Here is a 16228-nt window from a genome sequence, read left to right on the forward strand (position 1 = left end):
CTATTCTATTTATTTTATTTTGTTAGTATGTTTGGTTTTGTTCTCTGTCTCCCCATTTTAGACTGTGAGCCCACTGTTGGGTAGGGACTGTCTCTATATATTGCCAATTTGTACTTCCCAAGCGCTTAGTACAGTGCTCTGCACATAGTAAGCGCTCAATAAATACGATTGATGATGATGATGGTTTATATGTTTTGTTTTGTTGTCCGTCTCCCCCTTCTAGACTGTGAGCCCGCTGTTGGGTAGGGATCGTCTCTATATGTTACAAATTTGTACTTCCCAAGCGCTTAGTACAGTGCTCTGCACATAGTAAGCGCTCAATAAATACGATTGATGATGATGATTCATTTATTTAGTTGTATTTATTGAGCACCAACCGTGTGCAAAGCACTGTACTAAGCGCTTGGAAAGTACAAAACAGCAAGAAAGAGAGGCAATCCCTGCCCGCAACAGGCTCACAGTCAATCACATTTATTGAGCGCTTACTGTGTGCAGAGCACTGGACTAAGCGCTTGGGAAGTACAAGTTGGCAACATCTAGAGACAATCCCTACCCAACAGTGGGCTCACAGTCTAAAAGGGGGAGACAGAGAACAAAACCAAACATACTAACAAAATAAAATAAATAGAATAGATATGTACAAGTAAAATAAATAAATAAATAAATAAATAGAGGCCAGCTTCCAGATTTATAGTAATAATAGTTGCTAAGCACTATATGCCAGGTGCTGTACTAAGCGCTGGGGAGTTTACAAGATGATCAGGTTGTCCCACAGGGGGCTCACAGTCTTCATCCCCTTTTTATCAATCATTCGTATTTATTGAGCGCTTACTGTGTGCACAGCACTGGACTAAGCGCTTGGGAAGTCCAAGTTGGCAACATATAGAGACGGTCCCTACCCAACAGCGGGCTCACAGTCTAAAAGGGGGAGACAGAGAACAAAACCAAACATACTAACAAAATAAAATAAAGAGAATAGATATGTACAAGTAAAATAGATTAATAAATACGTACAGTTTTTACAGGTGAGGGAACTAAAGCATAGAGAAGTGAAGTGGCTTGCCCACGGTCACACAGCAGACAAGAAGCAGCGTGGCTCAATGGAAAAGAGTGCGGGCTTTGGAGTCAGAGGTCATGGGTTCAAATCCCGGCTCCGCCAATTGTCAGCTTGTGACTTTGGGTAAGTCACTTAACTTCTCTGGGCCTCAGTTCCCTCATCTGTAAAATAGGGATTAAGACTGTGAGCCCCCCATGGGACAACCTGATCACCTTGTAACCTCCCCAGTGCTTAGAACAGCGCTTTGCACATAGTAAGCGCTTAATAAATGCCATCATTATTATTATGCTTATTAAGGGGCAGAGCCAGGATTAGAACCCAGGTCCTGAATCCCAGGCCCGGGCTCTAACCACTACGCCACGCTGCTTCTGGAAACCAGGGGGGTCTTCCAGAGCTGAAGGCCCCACGCTTCTTCCCGCAGGCTTTCATCATCATCATCAATCGTATTTATTGAGCGGTTACTGTGTGCAGAGCGCTGTACTATTTGTTTATTTATTTTATTTGTACATATCTATTCTATTTATTTTATTTTGTTAGTATGTTTGGTTTTGTTCTCTGTCTCCCCCTTTTAGACTGTGAGCCCACTGTTGGGTAGGGACTGTCTCTATATGTTGCCAAGTTGGACTTCCCAAGCGCTTAGTACAGTGCTCTGCACATAGTAAGTGCTCAATAAATACGATTGATGATGATGATGTACTAAGCGCTTGGGAAGTCCAAGTTGGCAACATCTAGAGACAGTCCCTAGGGAATGATCCGCTTGGAAAAAGCCACCTCAGGGGGCCAGACACCTTCAGCATCCCGGGCCTGGCCCCGGCCCTCAAAGAGTGATTCCCTGCCATCTGGTTCCTTCGTCTTTATTGAGCGTTTCCTGCGTGCTGAGCACCGTACTAAGCGCCCGGGAGAGTACAGTACAACAATAAACACGACGCCACCCACGACGAGCTTACAGTGTAGGGGGGTTTTCCTTGTAGTAAGTCCATCAGTACCCGGCGGAGCAGTGATGTACCGCAGTACCGCGTCTGAGGGACCGTCTCTATATCATCAATCGCATTTATTGAGCGCTTACTGTGTGCAGAGCACTGTACTAAGCGTTTGGGAAGTACAAATTGGCAACATATAGAGACAGTCCCTACCCAACAGTGGGCTCGCAGTCTCTATATGTTGCCAACTTGTACTTCCCAAGCGCTTAGTCCAGTGCTCTGCACACAGTAAGCGCTCAATAAATACGATTGAATGAGTGAATCCAGTGGGGAAAAAAAAAAGGAGGAAGGGGACACCCGGATTTGAACCAGGGACCTCTTGATTCATTCATTCGATCGTATTTATTGAGCGTTTACTGTGTGCAGAGCACTGGACTAAGCGCTTGGGAAGTCCAAGTTGGCAACATATAGAGACGGTCCCTACCCAACAGCGGGCTCACAGTCTAGAAGCGGGAGACAGACGACAAAACAAAACATATTAACAAAATGAAATAAATAGAATAAATATGTACAACTAAAATAAAGCTAGCTCTCTTCCTCCCTTCAAGGCCCTACTGAGAGCTCACCTCCTCCAGGAGGCCTTCCCAGACTGAGCCCCTTCCTTCCTCTCCCCCTCGTCCCCCTCTCCATCCCGCCCATCTTACCTCCTTCCCCTCCCCACAGCACCTGTATAGATGTATATGTGCTTGTATGTATTTATTACTCTATTTTAGTTGTACATATTTATTCTATTTATTTTTTTTTGTTAATATGTTTTGTTTTGTTCTCTATCTCCCCCTTCTAGACTGTGAGCCCGCTGTTGGATAGGGACCGTCTCTATATAATAATAATAATAATAATGGTATTAAGCGCTTACTATGTGCAAAGCACTGTTCTAAGCGCTGGGGAGGTTACAAGGTGATCAGGTTATCCCACGGGGGGCTCACAATAATAATAATAATGGCATTTATTAAGTGCTTACTATGTGCAAAGCACTGTTCCAAGCGCTGGGGAGGTTACAAGGTGATCAGGTTATCCCACGGGGGGCTCACAATAATAATAATAATGGCATTTATTAAGTGCTTACTATGTGCAAAGCACTGTTCCAAGCGCTGGGGAGGTTACAAGGTGATCAGGTTATCCCACGGGGGGCTCACAATAATAATAATAATGGCATTTATTCAGCGCTTACTATGTGCAAAGCACTGTTCCAAGCGCTGGGGAGGTTACAAGGTGGTCAGGTTATCCCACGGGGGGCTCACGATAATAATAATAATGGCATTTATTAAGCGCTTACTATGTGCAAAGCCCTGTTCTAAGCGCTGGGGAGGTGACACGGTGATCAGGTTGTGCCACTGGGGCTCAAGTCTTCATCCCCATTTTACAGATGAGGGAACTGAGCGCTTACTACGGAGCACCAGGGTGGACACAAGCAAATCGGACATGTGGGAATGCCCCACATGGAGCTCACGGTGGTCTCCATCCCCATTTTACAGATGAGGTAACCGAGGCCCTCGAAGCGCCGGACGACTTCACAGAGCTGGAAGAAAAAAGGGTTTATTGTACCTTCTGCCTTCTTGCGAGGACCGGGGGAGAGGAAGGGTCTGGTTAGAAGAGGGGGAATATGGTCACCTCCCCGAAGTCGGAGGTGCGCTGGCGGAGGGCAGGGGTGTTGCGTCGGTAGCCGAAGCGCCCGTTGTAGCCATGGCAGGGCTTGAGATCCGCCTGGAAGAGGCCGTGCCCCACGACCTGCTGGAGGGAGTGCCCTGCGGGGAGCCGGACAAGGAAAAAATCAGCATCATGGTACCCTTTTAGAGTCATTCAGTCGTATTTATTGAGCGCTTACTGTGTGCAGAGCACCGGACCGAGCGCTTGGGATAGTCCAAGTTGGCAACGGATAGAGACGCACTTACTGTGTGCAGAGCACTTGGGAAGTCCAAGTTGGCAACAGATAGAGATGGTCAAGTCGTCACAAGAAATAGAAGTAAAGCTAGATGCACATCATTAACAAAATAAATAGAATAGTCAATATTCATTCGTTCATTCAATCGTATTTATTGAGCGCTTACTGTGTGCAGAGCACTTGGGAAGTCCAAGTTGGCAACAGATAGAGACGGTCAAGTCGTCACAAGAAATAGAAGTAAAGCTAGATGCACATCATTAACAAAATAAATAGAATAGTAAACATTCGTTCTTTCAATAGTATTTATTGAGCACTTACTGTGTGCAGAGCACTTGGGAAGTCCAAGTTGGCAACAGATAGAGACGGTCAAGTCGTCACAATAAATAGAAGTAAAGCTAGATGCACATCATTAACAAAATAAATAGAATAGTCAATATTCATTCATTCATATTTATTGAGCGCTTACTGTGTGCAGAGCACTTGGGAAGTCCAAGTTGGCAACAGATAGAGACGGTCAAGTCGTCACAAGAAATAGAAGTAAAGCTAGATGCACATCATTAACAAAATAAATAGAATAGTAAACATTCATTCATTCAATAGTATTTATTGAGCACTTACTGTGTGCAGAGCACTTGGGAAGTCCAAGTTGGCAACAGATAGAGACGGTCAAGTCGTCACAAGAAATAGAAGTAAGGCTAGATGCACATCATTAACAAAGTAAATAGAATAGTCAATATTCATTCGTTCATTCAATCGTATTTATTGAGCGCTTACTGTGTGCAGAGCACTTGGGAAGTCCAAGTTGGCAACAGATAGAGACGGCCAAGTCGTCACCAGAAATAGAAGTAAGGCTAGATGCACATCATTAACAAATAGAATAGTAAATATTCATTCGTTCATTCAATCGTATTATTGAGCACTTACTGTGTGCAGAGCACTTGGGAAGTCCAAGTTGGCAACAGATAGAGACGGTCAAGTCGTCACAAGAAATAGATGTAAGGCTAGATGCGCATCATTAACAAAATAAATAGAATAGTCAATATTCATTCATTCATATTTATTGAGCGCTTAACTGTGTGCAGAGCACTTGGGAAGTCAAAGTTGGCAACAGATAGAGACGGTCGTCACAAGAAATAGAAGTAAAGCTAGATGCACATCATTAAAATAAATAGAATAGTAAATATTCATTCGTTCATTCAATCATATTTATTGAGCGCTTACTGTGTGCAGAGCACTTGGGAAGTCCAAGTTGGCAACAGATAGAGACGGTCAAGTCGTCACAAGAAATAGAAGTAAGGCTAGATGCACATCATTAACAAAGTAAATAGAATAGTCAATATTCATTCGTTCATTCAATCGTATTTATTGAGCGCTTACTGTGTGCAGAGCACTTGGGAAGTCCAAGTTGGCAACAGATAGAGACGGCCAAGTCGTCACCAGAAATAGAAGTAAGGCTAGATGCACATCATTAACAAAGTAAATAGAATAGTCAATATTCATTCGTTCATTCAATCGTATTTATTGAGCGCTTACTGTGTGCAGAGCACTTGGGAAGTCCAAGTTGGCAACAGATAGAGACGGCCAAGTCGTCACCAGAAATAGAAGTAAGGCTAGATGCACATCATTAACAAATAGAATAGTAAATATTCATTCGTTCATTCAATCGTATTATTGAGCACTTACTGTGTGCAGAGCACTTGGGAAGTCCAAGTTGGCAACAGATAGAGACGGTCAAGTCGTCACAAGAAATAGATGTAAGGCTAGATGCGCATCATTAACAAAATAAATAGAATAGTCAATATTCATTCATTCATATTTATTGAGCGCTTAACTGTGTGCAGAGCACTTGGGAAGTCAAAGTTGGCAACAGATAGAGACGGTCAAGTCGTCACAAGAAATAGAAGTAAAGCTAGATGCACATCATTAAAATAAATAGAATAGTAAATATTCATTCGTTCATTCAATCATATTTATTGAGCGCTTACTGTGTGCAGAGCACTTGGGAAGTCCAAGTTGGCAACAGATAGAAACGGTCAAGTCGTCACAAGAAATAGAAGTAAAGCTAGATGCACATCATTAACAAAATAAATAGAATAAATATTCATTCGTTCATTCAATCATATTTATTGAGCGCTTACTGTGTGCAGAGCACTTGGGAAGTCCAAGTTGGCAACAGATAGAAACGGTCAAGTCGTCACAAGAAATAGAAGTAAAGCTAGATGCACATCATTAACAAAATAAATAGAATAAATATTCATTCGTTCATTCAATCGTATTTATTGAGCGCTTGTGCAGAGCACTGGACTAAGCGCTTGGGATAGTCCAAGCCACTTGTCAGCTGTGTGACTTTGGGCAAGTCACTTCACTTCTCTGGGCCTCATTTCCCTCATCTGGAAAATGGGGATTAAGTCTGTGAGCCCCACGTGGGGCAACTTGATTACCTTGTATCTACCCCAGCGCTTAGAACAGTGCTTTGCACATAGTAAGCGCTTAATAAATGCCATCATCATCATCATCCAAGTTGGCAACAGATAGGGACGGTCCCTACCCAGCGACGGGCTCACAGTCTAGAAGTCGCAGAGAAGTAGCGTGGCGCGGTGGAAAGAGCCCGGGCTTTGGAGTCAGAGGTCAGGGGTTCAAATCGCGCCTCCCCCACTTGTCGGCTGGGTGACTTTGGGCAAGTCACTTCACTTCTCTTTATTTGATTTCGTTGATCTGTTTGGTTTTGTTGTCTGTCTCCCCCTTCTAGACTGTGAGCCCATTGTTGGGTAGGGACTGTCTCTATATGTTGGCAACTTGTGCTTCGTCCAGTGCTCTGCACACAGTAAGCGCTCAATAAATACGATGGAATGAATGAATGAATGAATGAATGAATGAATATGTCCCGGCCTTCCTGTGCTTCCTCTGCCCTTGTCTGTGCCCCCCTTTTCCTCCCTCTGCCCCACGGGGAAGGGGACCCCCCCCCTACCCCCCGGCAACCAGTCCTTACCCGCTCCTGCCCAGTTTCTCCTGTTTAGATACCTCTGCCCGGGCCCGTAGATGTGAAAATAATCCACCACCCAGCCATCTCGGCAGGTGCCACCGTGGAGCTGGCAGGAGAGAGAAAACGGGGAAGGGTCAGTCACCCCGCCGAGGCCTCCCACGGGCTCCGGGCCGGGGGCAGTGAGGCAAGCGCCCAGGTGCCCGGGCAGCGGGAGAGGCCTCGGTGGCACGAGGGCTCGCAGAACGACCCGTCATTTCTTAGAGCCGCGGCCGCCTGGACCGACAGACACCTGTCCACGCCATTCGTTCAATCGTATTTATTGAGCGCTTACTGTGTGCGGAGCACTGGACTAAGCGCTTGGGAAGTACAGGCTGGCAACATCTGGAGACGGTGATGTGAACGCCAACACAATCGGATGGACAGACACCTGTCCACACCATTCGTTCATTGATTCAATCATATTTATTGAGCGCTTACTGTGTGCGGAGCACTGGACTAAGCGCTTGGGAAGTACAGGTTGGCAACATCTGGAGACGGTGATGTGAACACCAACACAATCACAAAGACACCCCCAACCAACACAGAGAAACCTCCAGGGCACGGCTCCCGCACTTCTGCAGTTCACACAACCGCTCGTATTCTCTTACTTGCAATGTAATAATAATAATAATGATAGTATTTGTTAAGCGCTTACTATGTGCAAAGCACTGTTCTGAGCACTGGGGAGGTTACAAGGTGATCAGGTTGCCCCACGGGGGGGCTCACAGTTTTAATCCCCATTTTCCAGATGAGGTCACTGAGGCCCAGAGAAGTGAAGTGACTTAATAATAATAATGGCATTTATTAAGCGCTTACTATGTGCAAAGCACTGTTCTGAGCACTGGGGAGTTACAAGGTGTTCAGGTTGCCCCGTGGTGGGGCTCACAGTTTTAATCCCCATTTTCCAGATGAGGTAAATGAGGCCCAGAGAAGTGAAGTGACTTGCCCAGAGTCATACCGCTGACAGTTGACAGAGCCGGGATTTGAACCCATGACCTCTGACTCCAAAGCCCGGGCTCTTTCCACTGAGCCCCGCTGCTTCTCTGTGAGCCCCATTAACAAATACCACAACTATTATGATGATGATGATGATGCCGGGGGAGAACCAACGTGGCTCAGTGGGAAGAGCCTGGGCTTTGGAGTCAGAGGTCATGGGTTCAAATCCCGTCTCCACCAATTGTCAGCTGTGTGACTTTGGGCAGGTCACTTCACTTCTCTGGGCCTCAGTGACCTCATCTGTAACATGGGGATTAAGATTGTGAGCCCCATGTGGGACAACCTGATCACCTTGTAACCACCCCAGTGCTTAGAACAGTGCTTTGCACATAGTAAGCGCTTAATAAATGCCATTATTATTATTATTATTATTAACTCACATTCTCTACTAAGCCCTTCTCTCCTCTTCTCCCACTCCCTTCTGCGTCACTCTGACTTGCTCCTTTTATTTTCCCCCCCCACCAGCCCCAAGGCACTTAATTAAGTACATATCTGTCATTTATTGATTTCTATTACTGTGTGACTTTGGGCGAGTCACTTAACTTCTCTGTGCCTCAGTTCCCTCATCTGTAAAATGGGGATTAACACTGTGAGCCCCCCGTGGGACAACCTGATCACCTTGTGACCTCCCCAGCGCTTAGAACAGTGCTTTGCACATAGTAAGCGCTTAACAAATACCATCATTATTATTAATGTCCACTTAATTTCTCTGTGCCTCAGTTACCTCATCTGTAAAATGGGGATAAAGACTGTAAGCCCCATGTGGGACAACCTGATTACCTTGTATTTACCACAGTGCTTAGAAGCACATAGTAAGCGCTTAACAAATACCATTATTATTAAGCTCTAAGCTCGTTGTGGGCATCATCATCATCAATCGTATTTATTGAGCACTTACTGTGTGCAGAGCACTGTACTAAGCGCTTGGGAAGTACGAGTTGGCAACATATAGAGACGGTCCCTACCCAACAGTGGGCCCAGTCTAAAAGGGGGAGACAGAGAACAAAACAAAACATATAAACCAAATAAAATAAATAGAATAAATATGTACAACTAAAATAAATAAATGAATGAATATTATTATTATTACCCCAGTGATTAAAACAGTACTCTACCCATGGGCAGGGCATGCAGCGTGGCTCAGTGGAAAGAGCCCGGGCTTTGGAGTCAGAGGTCATGGGTTCGAATCCCAGCTCTGACAATTGTCAGCTGTGTGACTTTGGGCAAGTCACCTCAACTTCTCTGTGCCTCAGTTCCCTCATCTGTAAAATGGGGTTTAAGACTGTGAGCCCCCCGTGGGACAACCTGGTCTCCCTGTAACCCCCTCAGCACTTAGAACAGTGCCTGGCACATAGTAAGCGCTTAATAAATGCCATTATTATTATACTTTCCCAATTGCTTACTACAGTGAGCTCGTTGTGGGCAGGGCAGGTTAAGCACATAGTAAGCGCTTGCTTAACAAATACCATTATTATTATTAAACTCTATGCTCCTTGTGGGCAGGGCATTGTTCTATTATACTCTCCCAATCGCTTACTACAGTGCCCAGCCTGAGCCCCCCCTTTTCCTCTGCTCCTCCTCCCCATCGCCCTGACTCCCTCCCTCTGCTCTACCCCCTCCCTGCCCCACAGCACTTGGGAACATATTTATCATTCTATTTATTTTATTAATGATGTGTATATATCTATAATTCTATTTATTTATATTGATGCCTGTTTACTTTTTTTTTATGCCCCCCCCCACCCCCATCTAGCCCCTTGTGGGCAGGGATTGTCTCTGTTGCGGAATTGTCCTTTCCAAGCGGTTAGTACAGTGCACACAGTGAGCGCTCAATAAATACGATTGAATGAATGGATGCCAACTGCCAGCTGTGTGACCCTGGGCAAGTCACTTCACTTCTCTGGGCCTCAGTTACCTCATCTGTAAAATGGGGATGGAGACTGTGAGCCCATCGTGGGACAACCTGATCACCTTGTAACCTCCCCAGCGCTTAGAACAGTGCTTTGCACATAGGAAGCGCTTAATAAATGCCATTATTATTATTATTATTATGATTACTGGGCCCCCCACGAGTGTGATGACGTCACAACAGAGCCCCCTTGCCCCTCCCACCCGCCTCTACTAGGTGTCCCCCAAATCTTCCTAGGACATGGGTCTGTGACGTCAGAAGCAGGGTCGGGGGGGAGACAGAAGGAACCGGAGAAGAGTCACCCCCAGCCCAAACCCCCTCTTTTTTAATGGTATTTGTTAGGCGCTTACTATGTGCCAGGCACTGTACTAAACCCTCCTTAATCCTTTCAGGCCCTGGACTCACTCCAGCCCAAATTGCTGACCACCCCGGGGGGAAAAGGATGGATAAAATGTGTTAAGCGTTTACTATGTGCCAGGCACTGTACTAAGCCCTCCTTAAGCCTTCTGGGCCCTGGACTCACTCCAGCCTAAATTGCTGACCTCCTGGGGGAAAAGATGGATAATAATAATAATAATAATAATGATGGCATTTGGAAGCAGTGTGGTTCAGTGGAAAGAGCCCGGGCTTTGGAGTCAGAGATCGTGGGTTCAAATCCCGGCTCCTCCAATTGTCAGCTGTGTGACTTTGGGCAAGTCACTTCACTTCTCTGGGCCTCAGTTACCTCATCTGTCAAATGGGGATGAAGACTGTGACCCCCCCGATTACCTTGTATTTTCCCCAGTGCATAGTAAGCGCTTAATAATAATAATGGCATTTATTAAGCGCTTACTATGTGCAAAGCACTGTTCTAAGCGCTGGGGAGGATACAAGGTGATCAGGTTGTCCCATTTGGGGCTCACAATCTTAGTCCGCATTCTACAGATGAGGCGCAGAGAAGTTAAGTGACTTGCCCCAAGCTTACTAAAATGCCATGATTATTATTTATTATTATAAGATTTACTAAGTAAATTAAGATTTACTAAGTGCTTAGTACAGTGCTCTGCACGCAGTAAGCACCCGATAAATAATTGAATGAATTTAGGGTGGCACCCCCTCTTCCCGCGTGCTACCCAGGGCTGGGATTCATTCATTCAATCGTATTTATTGAGCGCTTACTGTGTGCAGAGCACTGTACTAAGCGCTTGGGAAGTCCAAGTGGGCAACATCTAGAGACAGTCCTTACCCCACAGTGGGCTCACAGTCTAGAATCAATCAATCGTATTTACTGAGCGCTTACTGTGTGCAGAGCACTGTACTGAGCGCTTGGGAAGTCCAAGTGGGCAACATCTAGAGACGGTCCCTACCCAACAGCGGGCTCACAGTCTAGAAGGGGGCAGACAATGAAACAAAACATTTGGACAGGTGTCAAGTCGTCCGACCATGCACCTCACCTCCCCTGTGTCTGCAGGAAGGGGCTTCAGGGGGGCACCCCCTCTTCCCACGTGTTACCCAGGGCTGGGATCAATCAATCGTATTTATTGAGCGCTTGACCCCACCTCACCTTCTAGTTATCGTCCCATATCCCTCCTACCATTCCTTTCCAAACTCCTTGAACGAGTTGTCTACACGCGCTGCCTAGAATTCCTCAACAACAACTGTCTCCTCGACCCCCTCCAGTCTGGCTTCCGTCCCCTTCATTCCACGGAAACTGCGCTCTCAAAGGTCACCAATGACCTCCTGCTTGCCAAATCCAACGGCTCATACTCTGTCCTAATCCTCCTCGACCTCTCAGCTGCCTTTGACACTGTGGACCACCCCCTTCTCCTCAACACGTTATCTGACCTTGGCTTCACAGACTCCGTCCTCTCCTGGTTCTCCTCTTATCTCTCCGGTCGTTCTTTCTCAGTCTCTTTTGCAGGCTCCTCCTCCCCCTCCCATCCTCTTACTGTGGGAGTTCCCCAAGGTTCAGTGCTTGGTCCCCTTCTGTTCTCAATCTACACTCACTCCCTTGGTGACCTCATTCGCTCCCACGGCTTCAACTATCACCTCTACGCTGATGACACCCAGATCTCCATCTCTGCCCCTGCTCTCTCCCCCTCCCTCCAGGCTCGCATCTCCTCCTGCCTTCAGGACATCTCCATCTGGATGTCCGCCCGCCACCTAAAGCTCAACATGTCGAAGACTGAGCTCCTTGTCTTCCCTCCCAAACCTTGTCCTCTCCCTGACTTTCCCATCTCTGTTGACGGCACTACCATCCTTCCCGTCTCACAAGCCCGCAACCTTGGTGTCATCCTCGACTCCGCTCTCTCATTCACCCCTCACATCCAAGCCGTCACCAAAACCTGCCGGTCTCAGCTCCGCAACATTGCCAAGATCCGCCCTTTCCTCTCCATCCAAACCGCTACCCTGCTAATTCAAGCTCTCATCCTATCCCGTCTGGACTACTGCACTAGCCTTCTCTCTGATCTCCCATCCTCGTGTCTCTCTCCACTTCAATCCATACTTCATGCTGCTGCCCGGATTATCTTTGTCCAGAAACGCTCTGGACATATCACTCCCCTCCTCAAAAACCTCCAATGGCTACCGATCAATCTGCGCATCAGGCAGAAACTCCTCACCCTGGGCTTCAAGGCTCTCCATCACCTCGCCCCCTCCTACCTCACCTCCCTTCTCTCCTTCTCCAGCCCAGCCCGCACCCTCCGCTCCTCCACCACTAATCTCCTCACTGTACCTCGCTCTCGCCTGTCCCGCCATCGACCCCCAGCCCACGTCATCCCCCGGGCCTGGAACGCCCTCCCTCTGCCCCTCCGCCAAGCTAGCTCTCTTCCTCCCTTCAAGGCCCTCCTGAGAGCTCACCTCCTCCAGGAGGCCTTCCCAGATTGAGCCCCTTCTTTCCTCTCCCCCTCGTCCCCCTCTCCATCCCCCCGCCTTACCGCCTTCCCCTCCCCACAGCACCTGTATATGTGTATATATGGTTGTACATATTTATTACTCTGTTTATTTATTTATTTATTTATTTTACTTGTACATTTCTATCCTACTTATTTTATTTTGTTGGTATGTTTGGTTCTGTTCTCTGTCTCCCCCTTTTAGACTGTGAGCCCACTATCGGGTAGGGACTGTCTCTATGTGATGCCAATTTGTACTTCCCAAGCGCTTAGTACAGTGCTCTGCACATAGTAAGCGCTCAATAAATACGATTGATTGATTGATTGATTGGAGCACTGTACTAAGCGCTTGGGAAGTCCAAGTTGGCAACATCTAGAGACAGTCCCTACCCAACAGTGGGCTTACAGTCTACAAGGGGGGAGACAGGGAGCAAAACCAAACATACTAACAAAATAAAATAGAAGCATTGCGGCTTGGTGGAAAGAGCCCGGGCTTTGGAGTCAGAGGTCATGGGTTCAAATCCCAGCTCCTCCAATTGTCAGCTGTGTGACCTTGGGCAAGTCACTTAGCTCCTCTGGGCCTCAGTTACCTCAACTGTCAAATGGGGATTAAGAGTGTGAGCCCCCCGTGGGACAACCTGATCACCTTGTAACCTCCCCAGCGCTTAGAACAGTGCTTGGCACGTAGTAAGCGCTTAATAAATGCCATCGTTATTTATTATTTATTTATAAAATAAATGGAATAGACATGTACAAGCAAAATAAACAGAGTAATAAATATGTACAAACATTGGCAGGGCCCTTAGGGGAGGAGGGGTGTATTTGGGAGGGAAGGGTGTGATTTTGGGGGGGTCCCACCTGGTCGGTCTTCCTCAGCACGGCCTTGACGGTGGGGTTGCGGAAATAGGAGCGGGCGTGGGCGTCCAGTTGAGCGTTGTAGGGTGGGATGGCGGCCCACAATTTGGGCAAGGCCTGGGCATAGGTCTGCTCCATGCTGCTCACCGCCACGCCGTCCAGTACGAAGCCCTTCTCCTGCCGGAGGCACCTCTCCCACGGCCGCATCCCGACCCCACCGGCTCCGGCTGAGGGGGGCCTGGGGCCCAGTCCCGGGACCCCCCACCCCTCCGGGACCCCCCCCATTGTGACACCAAGACCCAACAAGGCCTTGGAGCTGGGCCTCAGGTGGGTTCCTCCCCTCCTGGCTCCCTTAACCACACAGGGCGTCGAGCCCCTAATTCATCTTTAATCCCCTTCCAGACTGATTAGGGAGCTGAGTTTATCGCCTGTATTACTGCATTAGCCCCTCCCAAGCACTTTAAGCACAGTGCTTCGCACCCACTAAACGCCTCCTCAGCCCCCTCTCCCCACCCCACTCATCTGTAATTCCATTTATATTGTTTACTTGCCTGTCTCCCCCATCTATTTTACTTACTTGATGTCTCCCCCCCTTACCTATAATTCTGATGGCTGTTCACTTGCTTTGATCTGTCTCCCCCATCCATAACTCTATACTGTTTACTTGATGTTCCCCTTATCTATAACTCTATTTACATTGGCATTTACTTGCTTTGATGTCTCCATCTATAATTTTCGTTTAGTTGATGTCTCCCTTATGATTCTAGACTGCTGTGTACTTGCTTTGATCTGCCCCCTTATCTTTATATTGCTATTTACTTGCCTTGATCTGCCCCCTATCAGTTTATACTATTTACTTGCCTTGAGGTCTCCCCTTGTCTTTAATCCTATTTTATATCGATTGCTGTATACTTGTTTTGATCTACCCCATATCAATTTATATTGCTATTTACTTGCCTTGAGGCCTCCCCTTGTCTTTAATCCTATTTTATATCGATTGCTGTATACTTGTTTTGATCTGCCCCCCTTATCTATTTCTATTGCTATTTACTTGCCTTGACTTCTCCCTCTTTAATTTCTTAATTAAAAATTGTCCTTTTTTTGTCTTTAATTCTTTTTTATATTGATTGCTGCTTACTTGCTTTGATGCCGCCCCCCCCCCCCCACGCCCCTTATGGGCAGGGGCTCTCTTTATTGCTGTATTGCACTTCCCAAGGTTTTAGGGAAGTGCTCTAAACATATCAAGTGCTCAATAAATACGACTGAATGAGTGAATAGCAAGTACTCAATGAATACAATTGCCAATCCCACCAAAAACATCCTGGCTAGCTCCTGCTAGAGACATTTTTCCTGTGAAGTGCAAGAAAAATGGCACCAAAATACGATCATAAATACGATTAATACGAGTTTATACGGGATTCCTAAACTTTGCCTGGCCAATGCCTCCTGCTGGGAAGTCACTCAGATCTCCCAATGAACAACTTGAGACTATGCACTAAACCCTTTGATATCCACCCCAGGCCCTTAACTTGCTTCCCTCTCCACACCATTTATCTCCAAAACCCTCACAGCCAGTAGTTTGTTGGGTTTTTTTTGTTTGTGGGTCTGAACAGAGAAGTCGCACAAGGGAAACCAAAACTTTTCTCACTTTACCTTCCTCCCTCTCAGCCCACCTGGGAACTTCTATCTCCCCCCACTATTAAAGTTTGATTTCTAGAGCGTGAAATCAGTCTACCACAACCTCCAGCCCTGGTCAGGGGCACTAGGGAAGGAATATAATAAAGCTCGGCTATGTTGGCCAGGGATTGGGGCAATTGTGAAGGCAGAAGTTCCTTTTCCAACTTGCCATACCTATCTTGGCTTGTGAAGGGCAGAAGCAACAGAAAGAGCACAGCCCTGGAAGCTGGAATTGGGCTCTTATCCTGGCTTTGCGACCGTGGGCAAGTAACTCTGGTCCTCACTTTCCACTCCTGTAAAACTAACTTTGATACCTGTTTTTTTCCCTCCTACTTGGGCTCTGTGAGCCCCATGCATCCACTTTGACAATCTTTCTGTCCCACAAGGGGCTCAGCCTCAATCCCTATTGTATGGATGAGGTAACTGAGGTCCAGAGAAGGGACATGCCCAAGGTCACACAGCAGACAAGTGGCTGAGCCAGAATTAGAATCCAGGCCCTTCTGACTCCCCACTAGGTCACATTGGCACTCCCTAAATTGATAGCACTGATCAAAGGCACAGCCTTTCCATCACTTAGTTGACCCCTCACATACTTTTATTGCTAAATTGTACTTTCCAGGAGCTTAGTACAGTGCTCTGCACATAGTTAGCGCTCAATAAATACGATCGAATGTATGTACGGTGCCCGGATATGGTGGTGAGGCAGAGAACAGGGCTGAGTTTGGGGCTGCTTTTCGGAGGAATGGGATGTGGTAAAAACTTGGATTTTTCTTTCATGGAACTCCTTATTTCCCCACGTCCCCCACCGTCCTGTGCAAGACTGCAGTTGCCTGAGGTAGCTTCCTTTCCAGATGCGTTGAACAGCTGCTCTGGTGGGGCAAAAACAGCTTGTTTCCGTGAGCTCCAGGCTGGATAGGTGCTAGATGGGCAGGCCAGGATAATCCCCTGCTTTAACAAAGACACGCCCGGGGCTCAGCAGA

The 16228-nt window shown here is 46.9% G+C and overlaps 1 protein-coding gene across 1 annotated transcript; it reads right to left on the bottom strand.

Moving 5' to 3' along the window:
• Positions 1-3557: 3557 nt before the first annotated feature.
• Positions 3558-13818, bottom strand: C11H17orf98 (chromosome 11 C17orf98 homolog). Its single transcript, XM_038754725.1, has 3 exons — positions 13575-13818; positions 6909-7008; positions 3558-3782 (listed from the first exon to the last, which is right to left on the bottom strand). The coding sequence occupies exons 1-3, from the start codon at positions 13776-13778 to the stop codon at positions 3625-3627; spliced, it is 462 nt and encodes a 153-aa protein (XP_038610653.1). The 5' UTR covers positions 13779-13818; the 3' UTR covers positions 3558-3624.
• Between the last annotated feature and the right edge of the window lie 2410 nt (positions 13819-16228).

The sequence above is a fragment of the Tachyglossus aculeatus genome, chromosome 11, assembly GCF_015852505.1.
Source record: "Tachyglossus aculeatus isolate mTacAcu1 chromosome 11, mTacAcu1.pri, whole genome shotgun sequence".
Lineage (NCBI taxonomy): Eukaryota > Metazoa > Chordata > Mammalia > Monotremata > Tachyglossidae > Tachyglossus > Tachyglossus aculeatus.